This window comes from Octopus sinensis, linkage group LG29 (genome assembly GCF_006345805.1).
Source record: "Octopus sinensis linkage group LG29, ASM634580v1, whole genome shotgun sequence".
Taxonomy (NCBI): Eukaryota; Metazoa; Mollusca; class Cephalopoda; order Octopoda; family Octopodidae; genus Octopus; species Octopus sinensis.
The window spans coordinates 16,679,597-16,704,012 of record NC_043025.1 but is presented as its reverse complement, the minus strand read 5'-3'; the positions used below and the strand labels follow the sequence as shown (position 1 = coordinate 16,704,012).

The window sequence follows — 24,416 nt, the reverse complement described above, 5'->3', positions numbered from 1 at the left end:
GTTAGAAAATGTCAAAATATTTCAAATGTGTACTTGAAAAAAAAAAAAATTTTTTGATCTGTTAGGTAAATATAAGCTATATGAGTGATAATAAGCTTATATTTATCCAAGAGATCACTAAATTCTCAAAAGTTTTCAGGTTAGAAAATGTCAAAATATTTCAAATGTGTACTTGAAAAAAAAAAAAAAATTTTGTGATCTGTTAGGTAAATATAAGCTATATGAGTGATAATAAGCTTATATTTATCCAAGAGATCACTAAATTCTCAAAGTTTTCAGGTTAGAAAATGTCAAAATATTTCAAATGTGTACTTGAAAACAAAAAAAAAATTTGTGATCTGTTAGGTAAATATAAGCTATATGAGTGATAATAAGCTTATATTTATCCAAGAGATCACTAAATTCTCAAAAGTTTTCAGGTTAGAAAATGTCAAAATATTTCAAATGTGTACTTGAAAACAAAAAAAAATTTTGTGATCTGTTAGGTAAATATAAGCTATATGAGTGATAATAAGCTTATATTTATCCAAGAGATCACTAAATTCTCAAATGTTTTCAGGTTAGAAATTTCAAAATATTTCAAATGTGTACTTGAAAAACAAAAAAAATTTGTGATCTGTTAGGTAAGAATAAGCTATATGAGTTATAATAAGCTTATATTTATACAAGAGATCACTAAATTCTCAAAAGTTTTCAGGTTAGAAAATGTCAAAATATTTCAAATGTGTACTTGAAAACAAAAAAATTTTGTGATCTGTTAGGTAAATATAAGCTATATGAGTGATAATAAGCTTATATTTATCCAAGAGATCACTAAATTCTCAAAAGTTTTCAGGTTAGAAAATGTCAAAATATTTCAAATGTGTACTTGAAAAACAAAAAAAATTTTGTGATCTGTTAGGTAAATATAAGCTATATGAGTGATAATAAGCTTATATTTATCCAAGAGATCACTAAATTCTCAAAAGTTTTCAGGTTAGAAAATGTCAAAATATTTCAAATGTGTACTTGAAAAACAAAAAAAAATTTTTTGATCTGTTAGGTAAATATAAGCTATATGAGTGATAATAAGCTTATATTTATCCAAGAGATCACTAAATTCTCAAAAGTTTTCAGGTTAGAAAATGTCAAAATATTTCAAATGTGTACTTGAAAACAAAAAAAATTTTGTGATCTGTTAGGTAAATATAAGCTATATGAGTGATAATAAGCTTATATTTATCCAAGAGATCACTAAATTCTCAAAAGTTTTCAGGTTAGAAAATGTCAAAATATTTCAAATGTGTACTTGAAAACAAAAAAAATTTGTGATCTGTTGGTAAATATAAGCTATATGAGTGATAATAAGCTTATATTTATCCAGAGATCACTAAATTCTCAAAAGTTTTCAGGTTAGAAAATGTCAAAATATTTCAAATGTGTACTTGAAAAACAAAAAAAAATTTTGTGATCTGTTAGGTAATTATAAGCTATATGAGTGATAATAAGCTTATATTTATCCAAGAGATCACTAAATTCTCAAAGTTTTCAGGTTAGAAAATGTCAAAATATTTCAAATGTGTACTTGAAAAACAAAAAAAAATTTTGTGATCTGTTAGGTAAATATAAGCTATATGAGTGATAATAAGCTTATATTTATCCAAGAGATCACTAAATTCTCAAAAGTTTTCAGGTTAGAAAATGTCAAAATATTTCAAATGTGTACTTGAAAAACAAAAAAAATTTGTGATCTGTTAAGTAAATATAAGCTATATGAGTGATAATAAGCTTATATTTATCCAAGAGAACACTAAATTCTCAAAAGTTTTCAGGTTAGAAAATGTCAAAATATTTCAAATGTGTACTTGAAAAACAAAAAAAAATTTGTGTCTGTTAGGTAAATATAAGCTATATGAGTGATAATAAGCTTATATTTATCCAAGAGATCACTAAATTCTCAAAAGTTTCAGGTTAGAAAATGTCAAAATATTTCAAATGTGTACTTGAAAAACAAAAAAAATTTTGTGATCTGTTAGGTAAATATAAGCTATATGAGTGATAATAAGCTTATATTTATCCAAGAGATCACTAAATTCTCAAAGTTTTCAGGTTAGAAAATGTCAAAATATTTCAAATGTGTACTTGAAAAAAAAAAAAAATTTTGTTGTCTGTTAGGTAAATATAAGCTATATGAGTGATAATAAGCTTATATTTATCCAAGAGATCACTAAATTCTCAAAAGTTTTCAGGTTAGAAATGTCAAAATATTTCAAATGTGTACTTGAAAAACAAAAAAAAATTTTGTGATCTGTTAGGTAAATATAAGCTATATGAGTGATAATAAGCTTATATTTATCCAAGAGATCACTAAATTCTCAAAAGTTTTCAGTTAGAAAATGTCAAAATATTTCAAATGTGTACTTGAAAAAAAAAAAAAATTTGTTGATCTGTTAGTAAATATAAGCTATATGAGTGATAATAAGCTTATATTTATCCAAGAGATCACTAATTCTCAAAGTTTTCAGGTTAGAAATGTCAAAATATTTCAAATGTGTACTTGAAAACAAAAAAAAATTTGTGATCTGTTAGGTAAATATAAGCTATATGAGTGATAATAAGCTTATATTTATCCAAGAGATCACTAAATTCTCAAAAGTTTTCAGGTTAGAAAATGTCAAAATATTTCAAATGTGTACTTGAAAAACAAAAAAAATTTTGTGATCTGTTAGTAAATATAAGCTATATGAGTGATAATAAGCTTATATTTATCCAAGAGATCACTAAATTCTCAAAGTTTTCAGGTTAGAAAATGTCAAAATATTTCAAATGTGTACTTGAAAAAAAAAAATTTTGTGTCTGTTAGTAAATATAAGCTATATGAGTGATAATAAGCTTATATTTATCCAAGAGATCACTAAATTCTCAAAAGTTTTCAGGTTAGAAAATGTCAAATATTTCAAATGTGTACTTGAAAACAAAAAAATTTTGTGATCTGTTAGGTAAATATAAGCTATATGAGTGATAATAAGCTTATATTTATCCAAGAGATCACTAAATCTCAAAAGTTTTCAGGTTAGAAAATGTCAAAATATTTCAAATGTGTACTTGAAAAACAAAAAAAATTTTGTGATCTGTTAGGTAAATATAAGCTATATGAGTGATAATAAGCTTATATTTATCCAAGAGATCACTAAATTCTCAAAAGTTTTCAGGTTAGAAAATGTCAAAATATTTCAAATGTGTACTTGAAAAACAAAAAAAATTTTTGTGATCTGTTAGGTAAATATAAGCTATATGAGTGATAATAAGCTTATATTTATCCAAGAGATCACTAAATTCTCAAAAGTTTTCAGGTTAGAAATGTCAAAATATTTCAAATGTGTACTTGAAAAACAAAAAAAAATTTTGTGATCTGTTAGGTAAATATAAGCTATATGAGTGATAATAAGCTTATATTTATCCAAGAGATCACTAAATTCTCAAAAGTTTTCAGGTTAGAAAATGTCAAAATATTTCAAATGTGTACTTGAAAAACAAAAAAAAATTTGTGATCTGTTAGGTAAATATAAGCTATATGAGTGATAATAAGCTTATATTTATCCAAGAGATCACTAAATTCTCAAAAGTTTTCAGGTTAGAAAATGTCAAAATATTTCAAATGTGTACTTGAAAAACAAAAAAATTTTGTGATCTGTTAGGTAAATATAAGCTATATGAGTGATAATAAGCTTATATTTATCCAAGAGATCACTAAATTCTCAAAAGTTTTCAGGTTGAAAAATGTGAAAATATTTCGATTGTGTACTTGAAAAATAAAAAACAATTTTGTGATCTGTTAGGTAAATATAAGCTATATCAGAGATAATAAGCTTATATTTATCCAAGAGATCACTAAATTCTCAAAAGTTTTCAGGTTAGAAAATGTCAAAATATTTCAAATGTGTACTTGAAAACAAAAAAAATTTGTTTTCTGTTAGGTAAATATAAGCTATATGAGTGATAATAAGCTTATATTTATCCAAGAGATCACTAAATTCTCAAAGTTTTCAGGTTAGAAAATGTCAAAATATTTCAAATGTGTACTTGAAAAAAAAAAAAATTTGTGATCTGTTAGGTAAATATAAGCTATATGAGTGATAATAAGCTTATATTTATCCAAGAGATCACTAAATTCTCAAAAGTTTTCAGGTTAGAAAATGTCAAAATATTTCAAATGTGTACTTGAAAAACAAAAAAATTTTGTGATCTGTTAGGTAATATAAGCTATATGAGTGATATAAGCTTATATTTATCCAAGAGATCACTAAATTCTCAAAAGTTTTCAGGTTAGAAATGTCAAAATTTCAAATGTGTACTTGAAAAACAAAAAAAATTTTGTGATCTGTTAGGTAAATAAAGCTATATGAGTGATAATAAGCTTATATTTATCCAAGAGATCACTAAATTCTCAAAAGTTTTCAGGTTAGAAAATGTCAAAATATTTCAAATGTGTACTTGAAAAAAAAAAAATTTTTGTTGTCTGTTGGTAAATATAGCTATATGAGTGATAATAAGCTTATATTTATCCAAGAGATCACTAAATTCTCAAAAGTTTTCAGGTTAGAAAATGTCAAAATATTTCAAATGTGTACTTGAAAAACAAAAAAAAATTTTGATCTGTTAGGTAAATATAAGCTATATGAGTGATAATAAGCTTATATTTATCCAAGAGATCACTAAATTCTCAAAAGTTTTCAGGTTAGAAAATGTCAAAATATTTCAAATGTGTACTTGAAAAACAAAAAAAATTTTTGATCTGTTAGGTAAATATAAGCTATAGTGATAATAAGCTTATATTTATCCAAGAGATCACTAAATTCTCAAAAGTTTTCAGGTTAGAAAATGTCAAAATATTTCAAATGTGTACTTGAAAAAAAAAAAAATTTTGATCTGTTAGGTAAATATAAGCTATATGAGTGATAATAAGCTTATATTATCCAAGAGATCACTAAATTCTCAAAAGTTTTCAGGTTAGAAATGTCAAAATATTTCAAATGTGTACTTGAAAAAAAAAAAAATTTGTGATCTGTTAGGTAAATATAAGCTATATGAGTGATAATAAGCTTATATTTATCCAAGAGATCACTAAATTCTCAAAAGTTTTCAGGTTAGAAAATGTCAAAATATTTCAAATGTGTACTTGAAAACAAAAAAAAATTTTGTTGATCTGTTAGGTAAATATAAGCTATATGAGTGATAATAAGCTTATATTTATCCAAGAGATCACTAATTCTCAAAAGTTTTCAGGTTAGAAAATGTCAAATATTTCAAATGTGTACTTGAAAAACAAAAAAATTTTTGTGATCTGTTAGGTAAATATAAGCTATATGAGTGATAATAAGCTTATATTTATCCAAAGATCACTAAATTCTCAAAAGTTTTCAGGTTAGAAATGTCAAAATATTTCAAATGTACTTGAAAAAACAAAAAAAAATTTGTGATCTGTTAGGTAAATATAAGCTATATGAGTGATAATAAGCTTATATTTATCCAAGAGATCACTAAATTCTCAAAAGTTTTCAGGTTAGAAAATGTCAAAATATTTCAAATGTGTACTTGAAAACAAAAAAATTTTGTGATCTGTAGGTGTAAATATAGCTATATGAATGATAAAGCTTATATTTATCCAAGAGATCACTAAATTCTCAAAGTTTTCAGGTTAGAAATGTCAAATATTTCAAATGTGTACTTGAAAAAAAAAAAAAAATTTGTGATCTGTTAGGTAATAAAGCTATCTGAGTGATAATAAGCTTATATTTATCCAAGAGATCACTAAATTCTCAAAAGTTTTCAGGTTAGAAAATGTCAAAATATTTCAAATGTGTACTTGAAAAACAAAAAAAATTTTGTGATCTGTTAGGTAATATAAGCTATATGAGTGATAATAAGCTTATATTTATCCAAGAGATCACTAAATTCTCAAAAGTTTTCAGGTTAGAAATGTCAAAATATTTCAAATGTGTACTTGAAAAACAAAAAAATTTTGTGATCTGTTAGGTAAATATAAGCTATAGTGATAATAAGCTTATATTTATCCAAGAGATCACTAAATTCTCAAAAGTTTTCAGGTTAGAAATGTCAAAATATTTCAAATGTGTACTTGAAAAACAAAAAAAATTTTGTGATCTGTTAGGTAAATATAAGCTATATGAGTGATAATAAGCTTATATTTATCCAAGAGATCACTAAATTCTCAAAAGTTTTCAGGTTAGAAAATGTCAAAATATTTCAAATGTGTACTTGAAAAACAAAAAAAATTTTGTGATCTGTTAGGTAATATAAGCTATATGAGTGATAATAAGCTTATATTTATCCAAGAGATCACTAAATTCTCAAAAGTTTTCAGGTTAGAAAATGTCAAAATATTTCAAATGTGTACTTGAAAAACAAAAAAAATTTTGTGATCTCTTAGGTAAATATAAGCTATATGAGTGATAATAAGCTTATATTTATCCAAGAGATCACTAAATTCTCAAAAGTTTTCAGGTTAGAAAAAGTCAAAATATTTCAAATGTGTACTTGAAAACAAAAAAAATTTTGTGATCTGTTAGGTAAATATAAGCTATATGAGTGATAATAAGCTTATATTTATCCAAGAGATCACTAAATTCTCAAACGTTTTCAGGTTAGAAAATGTCAAAATATTAAATGTGTACTTGAAAAACAAAAAATTTTGTTGTCTGTTAGGTAATATAAGCTATATGAGTGATAATAAGCTTATATTTATCCAAGAGATCACTAAATTCTCAAAGTTTTTCAGGTTAGAAAATGTCAAATATTTCAAATGTGTACTTGAAAAACAAAAAAATTTGTGATCTGTTAGGTAAATATAAGCTATATGAGTGATAATAAGCTTATATTTATCCAAGAGATCACTAAATTCTCAAAAGTTTTCAGGTTAGAAAATGTCAAAATATTTCAAATGTGTACTTGAAAAACAAAAAAAATTTGTGATCTGTTAGGTAAATATAAGCTATATGAGTGATAATAAGCTTATATTTATCCAAGAGATCACTAAATTCTCAAAAGTTTTCAGGTTAGAAAATGTCAAAATATTTCAAATGTGTACTTGAAAAACAAAAAAAAATTTTGTGATGTTAGGTAAATATAAGCTATGAGTGATAATAAGCTTATATTTATCCAAGAGATCACTAAATTCTCAAAAGTTTTCAGGTTAGAAAATGTCAAAATATTTCAAATGTGTACTTGAAAACAAAAAAAAATTTTGTGATCTGTTAGGTAAATATAAGCTATATGAGTGATAATAAGCTTATATTTATCCAAGAGATCACTAAATTCTCAAAAGTTTTCAGGTTAGAAAATGTCAAAATATTTCAAATGTGTACTTGAAAAACAAAAAAAATTTTGTGATCTGTTAGGTAAATATAAGCTATATGAGTGATAATAGCTTATATTTATCCAAGAGATCACTAAATTCTCAAAAGTTTTCAGGTTAGAAAATGTCAAAATATTTCAAATGTGTACTTGAAAAAAAAAAAAAAAAATTTGTGATCTGTTAGGTAAATATAAGCTATATGAGTGATAATAAGCTTATATTTATCCAAGAGATCACTAAATTCTCAAAAGTTTTCAGGTTAGAAATGTCAAAATATTTCAAATGTGTACTTGAAAACAAAAAAATTTTGTGATCTGTTAGGTAAATATAAGCTATAGAGTGATAATAAGCTTATATTTATCCAAGAGATCACTAAATTCTCAAAAGTTTTCAGGTTAGAAATGTCAAAATATTTCAAATGTGTACTTGAAAAAAAAAAATTTTGTTGTCTGTTTAAATATAAATATATGAGTGATAATAAGCTATATTTATCCAAGAGATCACTAAATTCTCAAAAGTTTTCAGGTTAGAATGTCAAAATATTTCAATGTGTACTTGAAAACAAAAAAAATTTTGTGATCTGTTAGGTAAATATAAGCTATATGAGTGATAATAAGCTTATATTTATCCAAGAGATCACTAAATTCTCAAAAGTTTTCAGGTTAGAAAATGTCAAAATATTTCAAATGTGTACTTGAAAAACAAAAAAAATTTTTTGATCTGTTAGGTAATATAAGCTATATGAGTGATAATAAGCTTATATTTATCCAAGAGATCACTAAATTCTCAAAAGTTTTCAGGTTAGAAAATGTCAAAATATTTCAAATGTGTACTTGAAAAAAAAAATTTTTTGATCTGTTAGTAAATTAAGCTATATGAGTGATAATAAGCTTATATTTATCCAAGACTGATCACTAAATTCTCAAAGTTTCAGGTTAGAATTGTCAAAATATTTCAAATGTGTACTTGAAAAACAAAAAAAAATTTGTGATCTGTTAGGTAAATATAAGCTATATGAGTGATAATAAGCTATATTTATCCAAGAGATCACTAATTCTCAAAAGTTTTCAGGTTAGAAATTGTCAAATATTTCAAATGTGTACTTGAAAAACAAAAAAAATTTTGTGATCTGTTAGGTAATATAAGCTATATGAGTGATAATAAGCTTATATTTATCCAAGAGATCACTAAATTCTCAAAAGTTTTCAGGTTAGAAAATGTCAAAATATTTCAAATGTGTACTTGAAAAACAAAAAAATTTTGTGATCTGTTAGGTAAATATAAGCTATATGAGTGATAATAAGCTTATATTTATCCAAGAGATCACTAAATTCTCAAAGTTTTCAGGTTAGAAAATGTCAAATATTTCAAATGTGTACTTGAAAAACAAAAAAAATTTTGGATCTGTTAGGTAAATATAAGCTATATGAGTGATAATAAGCTTATATTTATCCAAGAGATCACTAAATTCTCAAAAGTTTTCAGGTTAGAAAATGTCAAAATATTTCAAATGTGTACTTGAAAACAAAAAAAATTTTGTGATCTGTTAGTAAATATAAGCTATATGAGTGATAATAAGCTTATATTTATCCAAGAGATCACTAAATTCTCAAAAGTTTTCAGGTTAGAAAATGTCAAAATATTTCAAATGTGTACTTGAAAAAAAAAAAAATTTTTGATCTGTTAGGTAAATATAAGCTATATGAGTGATAATAAGCTTATATTTATCCAAGAGATCACTAAATTCTCAAAAGTTTTCAGGTTAGAAAATGTCAAAATATTTCAAATGTGTACTTGAAAAACAAAAAAAAAATTGTTGTCTGTTAGGTAAATATAAGCTATATGAGTGATAATAAGCTAATATTTATCCAAGAGATCACTAAATTCTCAAAAGTTTTCAGGTTAGAAAATGTCAAAATATTTCAAATGTGTACTTGAAAAACAAAAAAAAATTTTGTGATCTGTAGTAAATTAAGCTATATGAGTGATAAAAGCTATTTTGTTGTCTGTTAGGTAAATATAAGCTATATGAGTGATAATAAGCTGATATTTATCCAAGAGATCACTAAATTCTCAAAAGTTTTCAGGTTAGAAAAGGTCAAAATATTTCAAATGTGTACTTGAAAAACAAAAAAAATGTTGTGATCTGTTAGGTAAATATAAGCTATATGAGTGATAATAAGCTTATATTTATCCAAGAGATCACTAAATTCTCAAAAGTTTTCAGGTTAGAAAATGTCAAAATATTTCAAATGTGTACTTGAAAAACAAAAAAAAAATTTGTGATCTGTTAGGTAAATATAAGCTATATGAGTGATAATAAGCTTATATTTATCCAAGAGATCACTAAATTCTCAAAAGTTTTCAGGTTAGAAATTGTCAAAATATTTCAAATGTGTACTTGAAAAACAAAAAAAAAATTTGTGATCTGTTAGGTAAATATAAGCTATATGAGTGATAATAAGCTTATATTTATCCAAGAGATCACTAAATTCTCAAAAGTTTTCAGGTTAGAAAATGTCAAAATATTTCAAATGTGTACTTGAAAAACAAAAACAAATTTTGTGATCTGTTAGGTAAATATAAGCTATATGAGTGATAATAAGCTTATATTTATCCAAGAGATCACTAAATTCTCAAAAGTTTTCAGGTTAGAAAATGTCAAAATATTTCAAATGTGTACTTGAAAATCAAAAAGAAATTTTGTGATCTGTTATGTAAATATAAGCTATATGAGTGATAATAAGCTTATATTTATCCAAGAGATCACTAAATTCTCAAAAGTTTTCAGGTTAGAAAATGTCAAAATATTTCAAATGTGTACTTGAAAACGAAAAAAATTTGTGATCTGTTAGGTAATATAAGCTATATGAGTGATAATAAGCTTATATTTATCCAAGAGATCACTAAATTCTCAAATGTTTTCAGGTTAGAAAATGTCAAAATATTTCAAATGTGTACTTAAAAAAAAAAAAAAAAATTTGTTGTCTCTTAGGTAACTATAATATATATGAGTGATAATAAGCTTATATTTATCCAAGAGATCACTAAATTCTCAAAAGTTTTCAGGTTAGAAAATGTCAAAATATTTCAAATGTGTACTTGAAAAACAAAAAGAAATTTTTGATCTGTTAGGTAAATATAAGCTATATAAGTGATAATAATCTTATATTTATCCAAGAGATCACTAAATTCTCAAAAGTTTTCAGGTTAGAAAATGTCAAAATATTTCAAATGTGTACTTGAAAAACAAAAAGAAATTTTGTGATCTGTTAGGTAAATATAAGCTATATGAGTGATAATAAACTTATATTTATCCAAGAGTTCCCTAAATTCTCAAAAGTTTTCAGGTTAGAAAATGTCAAAATATTTCAAATGTGTACTTAAAAAAAAAAAGAATTTTGTGATCTGTTAGGTAAATATAAGCTATATGAGTGATAATAAGCTTATATTTATCCAAGAGATCACTAAATTCTCAAAAGTTTTCAGGTTAGAAAATGTCAAAATATTTCAAATGTGTACTTAAAAAAAAAAAAAATTGTTGTCTGTTAGGTAAATATAAGCTATATGAGTGATAATAAGCTAATATTTATCCAAGAGATTCCTAAATTCTCAAAAGTTTTCAGGTTACAAAATGACAAAATATTTCAAATGTGTACTTGAAAAACAAAAAAAAATTTTGTGATCTGTTAGGTAAATATAAGCTATATGAGTGATAATAAGCTATTTTGTGTCTGTTAGGTAAATATAAGCTATATGAGTGTTAATAAGCTGATATTTATCCAAGAGATCACTAAATTCTCAAAAGTTTTCAGGTTAGAAAATGTCAAAATATTTCAAATGTGTACTTGAAAAACAAAAAAAATGTTGTGATCTGTTAGGTAAATATAAGCTATATGAGTGATAATAAGCTTATATTTATCCAAGAGATCACTAAATTCTCAAAAGTTTTCAGATTAGAAAATGTCAAAATATTGCAAATGTGTACTTGAAAAACAAAAAGAAATTTTGTGATCTGTTAGGTAAATATAAGCTATATGAGTGATAATAAGCTTATATTTATCCAAGAGATCACAAATTCTCAAAAGTTTTCAGGTTAGAAATGTCAAAATATTTCAAATGTGTACTTGAAAAACAAAAAAATGTTGTGATCTGTTAGGTAAATATAAGCTATATGAGTGATAATAAGCTTATATTTATCCAAGAGATCACTAAATTCTCAAAAGTTTTCAGGTTTGAAAATGTCAAAATATTTCAAGTGTACTTGAAAAACAAAAAAAAATTTGTGATCTGTTAGGTAATATAAGCTATATGAGTGATAATAAGCTTATATTTATCCAAAGATCACTAAATTCTCAAAAGTTTTCAGGTTAGATAATGTCAAAATATTTCAAATGTGTACTTGTAAAACAAAAAAATTTTTGATCTGTTAGGTAAATATAAGCTATATGAGTGATATAAGCTTATATTTATCCAAGAGATCACTAAATTCTAAAAGTTTTCAGGTTAAAATGTCAAAATATTTCAAATGTGTACTTGAAAAACAAAAAAAATTTTGTTGTCTGTTAGGTAAATATAAGCTATATGAGTGATAATAAGCTTATATTTATCCAAGAGATCACTAAATTCTCAAAAGTTTTCAGGTTAGAAAATGTCAAAATATTTCAAATGTGTACTTGAAAAACAAAAAAAAATTTTGTGGTCTGAGGTAAATATAAGCTATCAGTGATAATAAGCTTATTTTTATCCAAGAGATCACTAAATTCTAAAAAGTTTTCAGGTTAGAAAATGTCAAAATATTTCAAATGTGTACTTGAAAAACAAAAAAAAATTTTGTTGTCTGTTAGGTAAATATAAGCTATATGAGTGATAATAAGCTTATATTTATCCAAGAGATCACTAAATTCTCAAAAGTTTTCAGGTTAGAAAATGTCAAAATATATCAAATGTGTACTTGAAAAACAAAAAAAAATTTTGTGGTCTCATAGGTAAATATAAATTAACTCAGTGATAATAAGCTTATTTTTATCCAAGAGATCACTAAATTCTAAAAAGTTTTCAGGTTAGAAAATGTCAAAATATTTCAAATGTGTACTTGAAAAACAAAAAAAAATTTTGTTGTCTGTTAAGTAATTATAAGCTATATGAGTGATAATAAGCTTATATTAATCCAACAGATCACTAAATTCTCAATAGTTTTCAGCTTAGAAAATGTCAAAATATTTCATTTGTGTACTTGAAAAACAAAAAAAAAATTGTGATCTGTTGGGTAAATATAAATTAACTAAGTGATAATAAGCATATATTTATCCGAGAGATCACTAAATTCTCAAAAGTTTTCAGGTTCTAAATGTCAAAATATTTCAAATGTGTACTTGAAAAACAACAAAAAATTTTTTGATCTGTTAGGTAACTGATTGATAATAAGTTTTTATTTATCCAAGCATCACTAAATTCTCAAAAGTTTTCAGGTTAGAAAATGTGAAAATATTTCACATGTGTACTTGAAAAACAACAAAAAATTAAGTGATCTGTTATTTAAAAATAAAATAACTTAATGATAATAAGCATATATTTATCAAAGAGATCACTAAATTCTCAAAGGTTTTCAGGTTAGAAAATGTCAAAATATTTCAAATCTGTACTTGAAAAAGAAAAAGAAATTTAGTGATCTGTTAGGTAAATATAAATTAACTGTGTGATAATAAGCATATATTCATCCAAGAGATCACTAAATTCTCAAATGTTTTCAGGTTAGAAAATGACAAAATATTTCGTATGTGTACCTGAAAATAAACAAAAAATTTTGTGATCTGTTATGTCGATATAAGCTCTAAGAGTGATAATAAGCTTATATTCATCCAAGAGATCACTAAATTCTCCAAAGATTTCAGGTTAGAAAATGTCAAAATATCTCGAATGTGTACCTGAAAATACCAACAATAAATTTTGTGATCTGTTTGGTAAATATAAGCGATTTGAGTGATGATAAGCTTATATTTATCCAAGAGATCACTAAATTCTCAAAAGTTTTCAGCTTAGAAAATGTCAAAATATTTCAAATGTGCACTTGAAAAATAACAAAAAATTTTCTGATCTGTTAGGTAGATATAAATTAACTGAGTGATAAAAAGCTTATATTTATCCAACAGGTCACTAAATTCTCAAAAGTTTTCAGGTTAGAAAATGTCAAAATATTTCATATGTGTACTTGAAAAACAAAAAATAATTTTCTGATCCGTTAGGTAAATATAAGCTCTATGAGTGATAATAAGCTTATATTTATCCAAGAGATCACTAAATTCTCAAAAGTTTTCAGGTTTAAAATGTCAAAATATTTCAAATGTGTACTTAAAAAAAAAAAAAAATTTTATTATCTGTTAGGTAACTAAAAGCTATATGAGTGATAATAAGCTAATATTTATCCAAGAAATCACAAAATTCTCAAAAGTTTTCAGGTTAGAAATTGTCAAAATATTTCAAATGTGTACTTGAAAAACAAAAAGAAATTTTGTGAACTGTTAGGTAAATATAAGCTATATGAGTGGTAGTTAGCTTATATTTATCCAAGAGATCACTAAATTCTCAAAAGTTTTCAGGTTAGAAAATGTCAAAATATTTCAAATGTGTACTTGAAAAACAAAAAGAAATTTTGTGTTCTGTTAGGTAAATATAAGCTATATGAGTGATAATAAGCTTATATTTATCCAACAGATCACTAAATTCTCAAAAGTTTTCAGGTTAGGAAATGTGAAAATATTTCAAATGTGTACTTGAAAAACAAAAAGAAATTTTGTGATCTGTTAGGTAAATATAAGCTCTATGAGTGATAATAAGCTTATATTTATCCAAGAGATCACTAAATTCTCAAAAGTTTTATGGTTTCAAATTGTCAAAATATTTCAAATGTGTACTTGAAAAACAAAAAGAAATTTTGTGATCTGTCAGGTAAATATAAGCTATATGAGTGATAATAAGCTTATATTTATCCAAAAGATCACTAAATTCTCAAATGTTTTCAGGTTAGAAAATGTCAAAATATTTCAAATGTGTACTTGAAAATCAAAAACAAATTTTGTGATCTGTTAGGTAAATATATGCTATATGAGTGATAATAAGCTTATATTTATCCAACAGATCACTAAATTCTCAAACGTTTTCATGTTAGAAAATGTCAAAATATTTGAAAGGTGTACTTGAAAAACGAAAAAAAATTTTTTGATCTGTTAGGTAAATATAAGCTATATGAGTGATAATAAGCTTATATTTATCCAAGAGATCACTAAATTCTCAAATGTTTTCAGGTTAGAAAATGTCAAAATATTTCAAATGTGTACTTGAAAAAAAAAAAAAATGTGTTGTCTGTTAGGTAACTATAATATATATGAGTGATAATAAGCTAATATTTATCCAAGAGATCACTAAATTCTCAAAAGTTTTCAGGTTAGAAATTGTCAAAATATTTCAAATGTGTACTTGAAAAACCTAAAGAAATTTTGTGATCTGTTAGTTAAATATAAGCTATATGAGTGATAATAAGCTTATATTTATCCAAGAGATCACTAAATTCTCAAAAGTTTTCAGGTTAGAAAATGTCAAAATATTTCAAATGTGTACTTGAAAAAGAAAAAAAAATTTTGTGATCTGTTAGGTAAATATAAGCTATATGAGTGATAATATGGTAATATTTATCCAAGAGATCACTAAATTCTCAAAAGTTTTCAGGTTAGAAATTGTCAAAATATTTCAAATGTGTACTTGAAAAACCAAAAGAAATTTTGTGATCTGTTAGGTAAATATAAGCTATATGAGTGATAATAAGCTTATATTTATCCAAGACATCACTAAATTCTCAAAAGTTTTCAGGTTAGAAAATGTCAAAATATTTCAAATGTGTACTTGAAAAAGAAAAAAAAATTTTGTGATCTGTTAGGTAAATATAAGCTATATGAGTGATAATAAGCTTATATTTATCCAAGAGATCACTAAATTCTCAAAAGTTTTCAGGTTAGAAATTGTCAATATATTTCAAATCTGTACTTGAAAAACAAAAAGAAATTTTGTGATCTGTTAGGTAAATATAAGCTATATTAGTGATAATAATCTTATATTATCCAAGAGATCACTACATTCTCAAAAGTTTTCAGGTTAGAAAATGTCAAAATATTTCAAATCTGTACTTCAAAAACAAAAAGAAATTTTGTGTTCTGTTAGGTAAATATAAGCTATATGAGTGATAATAATCTTATATTTATCCAAGAGATCACTAAATTCTAAAAAGTTTTCAGATTAGAAAATGTCAAAATATTTCAAATGTGTACTTGAAAAATAAAAAGAAATTTTGTGATCTGTTAGGTAAATATAAGCTATATGAGTGATAATAATCTTATATTTATCCAAGAGTTCCCTAAATACTCAAAAGTTTTCAGTTTAGAAAATGTCAAAATATTTCAAATGTGTACTTAAAAAAAAAAAAAAATTTTTTAATCTCTTAGCTATATGAGTGATAATAAGCTTATATTTATCCAAGAGATAACTAAATTCTCAAAAGTTTTCAGGTTAGAAAATGTCAAAATATTTCAAATGTGTACTTAAAAAAAAAAAAGATTTTTTGAACTGTTAGGTAAATATAAGCTATATGAGTGATAATAAGCTTATATTTATCCAAGAGATCACTAAATTCTCAAAAGTTTTCAGGTTTCAAATTGTCAAAATATTTCAAATGTGTACTTGAAAAACAAAAACAAATTTTGTGATCTGTTAGGTAAATATAAGCTATATGAGTGATAATAATCTTATATTTATCCAAAAGATCACTAAATTCTCAAACGTTTTCAGGTTAGAAAATGTCAAAATATTTCAAATGTGTACTTAAAAATCAAGAAGAAATTTTGTGATCTGTTAGGTAAATATAGGCTATATAAGTGATAATAAGCTTATATTTATACAAGAGTTCCCTAAATTCTCAAAAGTTTTCAGGTTAGAAAATGTCAAAATATTTCAAATGTGTTCTTGAAAATCAAAAATAAAATTTTGTTGTCTGTTAGGTAAATATAAGCTATATGAGTGATAATAAGCTTATATTTATCCAAGAGATCACAATTTCTCAAAAGTTTTCAGGTTAGAAATTGTCAAAATATTTCAAATGTGTACTTGAAAAACAAAAAAAAATGTTGTGATCTGTTAGGTAAATATAAGCTATATGAGTGATAATAAGCTTATATTTATCCAAGAGATCACTAAATTCTCAAAAGTTTTCATGTTTGAAAATGTCAAAATATTTCAAATGTGTACTTGAAAAACAAAAAAAAATTTTGTGATCTTTTAGGTAAATATATGCTATATGAGTGATAATAAGCTTATATTTATCCAAAAGATCACTAAATTCTCAAAAGTTTTCAGGTTAGAAAATGTCAAAATATTTCAAATGTGTACTTGAAAAACAAAAAAAAATTTTGTGATCTGTTAGGTAAATATAAGCTATATGAGTGATAATAAGCTTATATTTATCCAAGAGATCACAAATTCTCAAAAGTTTTCAGGTTAGAAATTGTCAAAATATTTCAAATGTGTACTTGAAAAACAAAAAAAAATGTTGTGATCTGTTAGGTAAATATAAGCTATATGAGTGATAATAAGCTTATATTTATCCAAGAGATCACTAAATTCTCAAAAGTTTTCAGGTTTGAAAATGTCAAAATATTTCAAATGTGTACTTGAAAAACAAAAAAAATTTTGTGATCTTTTAGGTAAATATATGCTATATGAGTGATAATAAGCTTATATTTATCCAAAAGATCACTAAATTCTCAAATGTTTTCAGGTTAGAAAATGTCAAAATATTTCATATGTGTACTTGAAAAACAACAAAAAAATTGTGATCTGTTGAGTAAATATAAATTAACTGAGTGATAATAAGCTTTTATTTATCCAAGAGATCACTATATTCTCGATAGTTTTCAGGTTAGAAAAAGTCAAAATATTTCAAATGTTTACTTGAAAAACAACAAAAAATTAAGTGATCTGTTATTTAAAAATAAAATAACTGAGTCTTAATACGCTTATATTTTTGCAAGAGAATACTGAATTCTCAAAAGTTTTCAGGTTAGAAAATGTCAAAATATTTCAAATGTGTACTTGTATAACAAAAAAAAATTTAGTGATCTGTTAGGTAAATATGAATTAACTGTGTGATAATAAGCATATATTCATCCAAGAGATCACTAAATTCTCCAAAGTTTTCAGGTTAGAAAATGTCAAAATATTTCGTATGTGTACCTGAAAAACAACAAAAAATTTTGTGATCTGTTAGTTAAATATAAATTAACTGTGTGATAATAAGCTTATATTTATCCAAGCGATCACTAAATTCTGAAAAGTTTTCAGTTTAGAAAATGTCAAAATATTTCAGACGTGCACTTGAAAAACAACAGAAAATTTTGTGATCTGTTAGGTCAATATAAGCTATAAGAGTGATAATAAGCTTATATTCATCCAAGAGATCACTAAATTCTCCAAAGTTTTCAGGTTCGAAAATGTCAAAATATTTCGAATGTGTACCTGAAAAACAACAATAAATTTTGTGATCTGTTAGGTAAATATAAATTAACTGAGTGATAATAAGCTTATATTTATCCAAGAGATCACTATATTCTCGAAATTTTTCAGGTTAGAGAATGTGAAAATATTTCAAATGTGTACTTGAAAAACAAAAAAAAATTTTGTGATCTGTTAGGTAAATATAAGCTATATGATTGATTATAAGCTTATATTTCTCCAAGAGATCTCTAAATCTCAAAAGTTTTCAGCTTAGAAAATGTCAAAATATTTCAAATGTGTACTTGAAAAACAACAAAAAATTTTGTGATCTGTTAGGTAAATATAAATTAACTGAGTGATAATAAGCTTATATTTATCCAAGAGAACACTAAATTCTCAAAAGTTTTCAGGTTAGATAATGTGAAAATATTTCAGATGTGTACTTGAAAAACAACAAACAATTTAGTGATCTGTTAGGTAAATATAAATTAACTGAGTGATAATAAGCTTATGTTTATCCAAGAGATCACTAAATTCTCAAATGTTTTCAGGTTAGAAAAAGTCAAAATATTTCAAATATTTACTTGAAAAACAACAAAAAATTAAGTGATCTGTTATTTAAAAATAAAATAACTGAGTCTTAATACGCTTATATTTTTGCAAGAGAATACTGAATTCTCAAAAGTTTTCAGGTTAGAAAATGTCAAAATATTGCAAATGTGTACATGAAAAACAACAAAAAATTTAGTGATCTGTTAGGTAAATATAAATTAACTGAGTGATAATAAGCATATATTTATCAAAGAGATCACTAAATTCTCAAATGTTTTCAGGTTAGAAAATGTCAAAATATTTCAAATGTGTACTTGTATAACAAAAAAAAATTTAGTAATCTGTTAGGTAAATATGAATTAACTGTGTGATAATAAGCATATATTCATCCAAGAGATCACTAAATTCTCCAAAGTTTTCAGGTTAGAAAATGTCAAAATAATTCGTATGTGTACCTGAAAAACAACAAAAAATTTTGTGATCTGTTAGTTAAATATAAATTAACTGTTTGATAATAAGCTTATATTTATCCAAGCGATCACTAAATTCTGAAAAGTTTTCAGGTTAGAAAATGTCAAAATATTTCAGACGTGCACTTGAAAAACAACAGAAAATTTTGTGATCTGTTAGGTCAATATAAGCTATAAGAGTGATAATAAGCTTATATTCATCCAAGAGATCACTAAATTCTCCAAAGTTTTCAGGTTCGAAAATGTCAAAGTATTTCAAATGTGTACCTGAAAAACAACAATAAATTTTGTGATCTGTTAGGTAAATATAAATTAACTGAGTGATAATAAGCTTATATTTATCCAAGAGATCACTAAATTCTCAAAACTTTTCCGGTTTGAAAACGTCAAAATATTTCAAATGTGTACTTGAAAAACAACAAAGAATTTTGTGATCTGTTAGGTAAATATCAATTAACTGAGTGATAATAAGCTTATATTTATCCAAGAGATCACTAATTCTCAAAAGTTTTCAGTTTAGAAAATGTCAAAATATTTCAAATGTGTACTTGAAAAACAAAAAAAAATTTTGTGATCTGTTAGGTAAATATAAATTAACTGTGTGATAATAAGCATATATTCATCCAAGAGATCACTAAATTCTCAAAAGTTTTCAGGTTAGAAAATGTCATAATATTTCAAATGTGTAGTTGAAAAACAACAAAGAATTTTGTGATCTGTTAGGTAAATATCAATTAACTGAGTGATAATAAGCTTATATTTATCCAAGAGATCACTAATTCTCAAAAGTTTTCAGTTTAGAAAATGTCAAAATATTTCAAATGTGTACTTGAAAAACAAAAAAAAATTTAGTGATCTGTTAGGTAAATATAAATTAACTGTGTGATAATAAGCATATATTCATCCAAGAGATCACTAAATTCTCAAAAGTTTTCAGGTTAGAAAATGTCATAATATTTCAAATGTGTAGTTGAAAAACAACAAAGAATTTTGTGATCTGTTAGGTAAATATAAATTAACTGAGTGATAATAAGCTTATATTTATCCAAGAGAATACTGAATTCTCAAAAGTTTTCAGGTTAGAAAATGTCAAAATATTGCAAATGTGTACTTCAAGAACAACAAAAAATTTTGTGATCTGTTTGGTAAATATTAATTAACTGAAAGATAATAAGCTTATATTTACCCAAGAGATCACTAAATTCTCAAAAGTTTTCAGGTTAGAAAATGTCAAAATATTTCAAATGTGTACTTGAAAAACAGCAAAAAATTGAGTGATCTGTTATTTAAAAATAAAATTACTGTGTGTTAATAAGCTTATATTTATCCAAGAGAATACTGAATTCTCAAAAGTTTTCAGGATTGAAAATGTCAAAATATTGCAAATGTGTACTTGAAAAACAACAAAAAATTTAGTGATCTGTTAGGTAAGTATAAATTAACTGAGTGATAATAATCTTATATTTATCAAAGAGATCACTAAATTCTCAAAAGTTTTCAGGTTAGAAAATGTCAAAATATTTCAAATGTGTACTTGAAAATCAACAAAAAATTTAGTGAACTGTTAGGTAAATATAAATTAACTGAGTGATAATAAGCTCATAGATATCCAAGAGATCGCTAAATTCTCAAATGTTTTCAGGTTAGAAAATGTCAAAATATTTCAAATGTGTACTTGAAAAACAACAAAGAATTTTGTGGTCTGTTAGGTAAATATAAGTTATCTGATTAATAATAACTGAGTGATAATAAGCTTATATTTATCCAAGAGATCACTAAATTCTCAAAAGTTTTCAGGTTAGAAAATGTCAAATTATGTCAAATGTGTACTTGAAAAACAACAAAGATTTTTGTGGTCTGTTAGGTAAATATAAGTTATCTGATTGATAATAAGCTTATATTTATCCAAGAGATCACTAAATTCTCAAAAGTTTTCAGGTTAGAAAATGTCAAAATATTTCAAATGTGTAGTTGAAAAGAACAAAAAATTTTGTGATCTGTTAGGTAAATATAAATTAACTGAGTGATAATAAGCTTATATTTATCCAAGAGATCACTAAATTCTCAAAAGTTTTCAGGTTAGAAAATGTCAAATTATATCAAATGTGTACTTGAAAAACAACAAAGATTTTTGTGGTCTGTTAGGTAAATGTAAGCTATATGAGAGATAATAAGCTTATACTTATCCAAGAGATCACTAAATTCTCAAAAGTTTTCAGGTTAGAAAATGTCAAAATATTTCAAATGTGTAATTGAAAAACAACAAAAAATTTATGGTGACAAAAGGCCTCTCGCTCAAATTAAAAGGCAGTCTCTATGATGCATGTGTACGTAGAGCCATGCTACATGGTAGTGAAACTTGTGCTGTGACTGCTGATGATTTACGTAAGCTCGGAAGAAATGAAGCTAGTATGCTCCGTTGGATGTGTAATGTCAGTGTTCATAGTCGACAGAGTGTAAGTACCTTGAGAGAAAAGTTGGACCTAAGAGGCATCAGATGTTGTGTGCAAGAGAGACGTTTGTGCTGGTATGGTCATGTGGCGAGAATGGATGAAGATAGGTGTGTGAAAAAGTGCCACACCCTGGCAGTTGAGGGGACCTGTGGAAGAGGTAGACCCAGGAAAACCTGGGTCGAGGTGGTGAAACACGACCTTCGAACTCTAGGTCTCACCAAGGAAATGACCAGAGACCGAGACCTGTGGAAGTATGCTGTGCTTGAGAAGACCCGGCAAGACCAGTGAGAACAATCAAAATCAAATCATATATACGTGTCTGCTGCCAGCCTCGTCTGGCACCCGTGTCGATGATACATAAAAGCACCATTCGCTCGTGGCCGTTTGCCAGCTCTGTCTGGCCCCGTGTCGGTGACACGTAAAAGCACCATCCGCATGTGTTAGTTGCCAGCCTCGGCTGGCCCCGTGCCGGTGACACGTAAAAGCACCGTCCGTTCATGGCCGTTTGCCAGCTCTGTCTGGCCCCGTGTTGGTGGCATGTAAAAGCACCATTCGCTCGTGTTCGTTGCCAGCCTCGGCTGGCCCCGTGCCGGTGACACGTAAAAGCACCATCCGTTCGTGGCCGTTGTGCCAGCTCTGTCTTGCACTTGTGAAGGTGGCACGTAAAAAACACCCACTACACTCGCGGTGTGGTTGGCGTTAGGAAGGGCATCCAGCCATAGAAACACTGCCAAATCTGACTGGGCCTGATGAAGCCTTCAGGCTTCACAGACCCCAGTTAAACCGTCCAATCCATGCTAGCATGGAAAACGGATGCTAAATAATGATGATGATGATGATGATAGGTAAATATAAATCAACTGAGTGATAATAAGCTTATATTTATCCAAGAGATCACTAAATTCTCAAATGTTTTCATGTTAGAAAATGTCAAAATATTTCAAATGTGTACTTGAAAAACAACAAAAAATTTAGTGATCTGTTAGGTAAATATGAATTAACTGAGTGATAATAAGCTTATATTTATCCAAGAGATCACTAAATTCTCAAAAGTTTTCAGGTTAGAAAATGTGAAAATATTTCAAATGTGTACTTGAAAAACAAAAAAAAATTTTGTGATCTGTTAGGTAACTATAAGCTATATGAGTGATAATAAGCTTATATTTATCCAAGAGATCACTAAATCCTCAAAAGTTTTCAGGTTAGAAAATGTCAAAATATTTCAAATGTGTACATGAAAAACAACAAAAAATTTAGTGATCTGTTATCATCATCATCATCATCATCATTTAACGTCCGCTTTCCATGCTAGCATGGGTTGGACGGTTCAACTGGGGTCTGGGGAGCCCGAAGGCTGCACCAGGCCAGTCAGATCTGGCAGTGTTTCTACAGCTTGATGCCCTTCCTAACGCCAACCACTCTGAGAGTGTAGAGGGTGATTTTATGTGCCACCGACACAGGTGCCACATGAGGCTGGCGAACGGCCACGATCGGATGGTGTTTGTTATGTTCCCACAGCACGGAGGCCTGTCGATGCTGTACTGGCTACGGCCACGTTCGGATGGTTTTCTTGTCTACCACCGGCACTGGTACCACAAAGATACAGATTCCATTGATGTTCATCTATTTTGATTTCTTTTGGTTTGATTTATAACCTGACTAGTCTTGCCGGGTCTTCGGATGAATAGAAGACTAATATTTAATTTAACTTTCATTAGCAGTAAAAATCTGGGGTAGATTTAATATTCCTCTAAAACTTCTGGGATGACAAGGGAATTGTAAACAGAAGCCAAACAGTAACTTTACCTTTCATTGTTGTGGGGTGGATACAATAAATTAGCAGTAAAATTCTGAGGTTGATTTAATATTACTCTAAAACTTCTGAGATGCCAATGGAATTGTAATAGAAGACTAAAGTAACTTCACTTTCATTGTAATTGTAATAGAAGACTAACATTAACTTTCATGAGCAGTAAAATCCTGGAGTAGATTTAATATTCCTCTAAAACTTCTGAGATGACAAGGGAAGTATAATAGAAGACAAACACTAACTTTACCTTTCATTGAGTGGGGTGGATACAATAAAGTAGCAGCAAAATTCTGGGGTAGATTTAATATTCCTCTAAACTTCTGAGATTCCAAGGGAATTGTAATAGAAGACTAACAGTAACTTTGCCTTTCATTGTAATCGTAATAGAAGACTAACATTAACTTTAACTTTCATTAGCAGTAAAATCCTGGGGTAGATTTAATATTCCTCTAAAACTTCTGAGATGACAAAGGAATTGTAAAAGAAGACTAACAGTAACGTTAGCTTTCATTGTTGTGGGGTGGATACAATAAAGTAGCAGTAAAATTCTGGGAAAGATTTAATAATCCTGTAAAACATCTGAGATTCCAAGGCAATTGTAATAGAAGACTAACATTAACTTTACCTTTCATTGTTGTTGGGTGTATACAATAAATTAGAAGTAAAATTCTGGGAATGATTTATTGTTTCTCTAAAACTTCTGAGATGACAAGGGAATTATAATAGAAGACTAACACTAACTTTACCTTTCATTGTAATTGTAATAGAAGACTAACATTAATTATAACATTTATTAGCAGTAAAATCCTGGGGTAGATTTAATATTCCTCTAAAACTTCTGAGATGACAAGGGAATTGTAAAAGAAGACTAACAGTAACGTTAGCTTTCATTGTTGTGGGGTGGATACAATAAAGTAGCAGTAAAATTCTGGGGTAGATTTAATATTCCTATAAAATATCTGAGATTCCAAGGCAATTGTAATAGAAAACAAACATTAATTATAACTTTTATTAGCAGTAAAATCCTGGGGTAGATTTAATATTCCTCTAAACTTCTGAGATGACAAGGGAATTATAATAGAAGACTAACATTAACATTACTTTTCATTGTTGTTCGGTGTATATGATAAATTAGCAGTAAAATTCTAGGGTAGATTTAATATTTCTCTAAAACTTCTGAGATGGCATGGGAATTATAATATAGGATTAACACGAACTTTACCTTTCATTGTTATGCA

At 26.4% G+C, this 24,416-nt stretch overlaps 1 protein-coding gene across 1 annotated transcript in view; it reads left to right on the top strand.

The window, feature by feature from the left end:
- Nucleotides 1–18,167, top strand: part of LOC115226056 (neurofibromin-like) — a 99,735-nt gene extending 81,568 nt beyond the window's left edge. Inside the window, exon 10 of the mRNA XM_029797028.2 lies at nucleotides 18,090–18,167. Coding sequence (XP_029652888.1) covers nucleotides 18,090–18,167 — 78 coding nt within the window. The remainder of the gene's footprint in view (nucleotides 1–18,089) is intronic.
- Nucleotides 18,168–24,416: the final 6,249 nt, after the last annotated feature.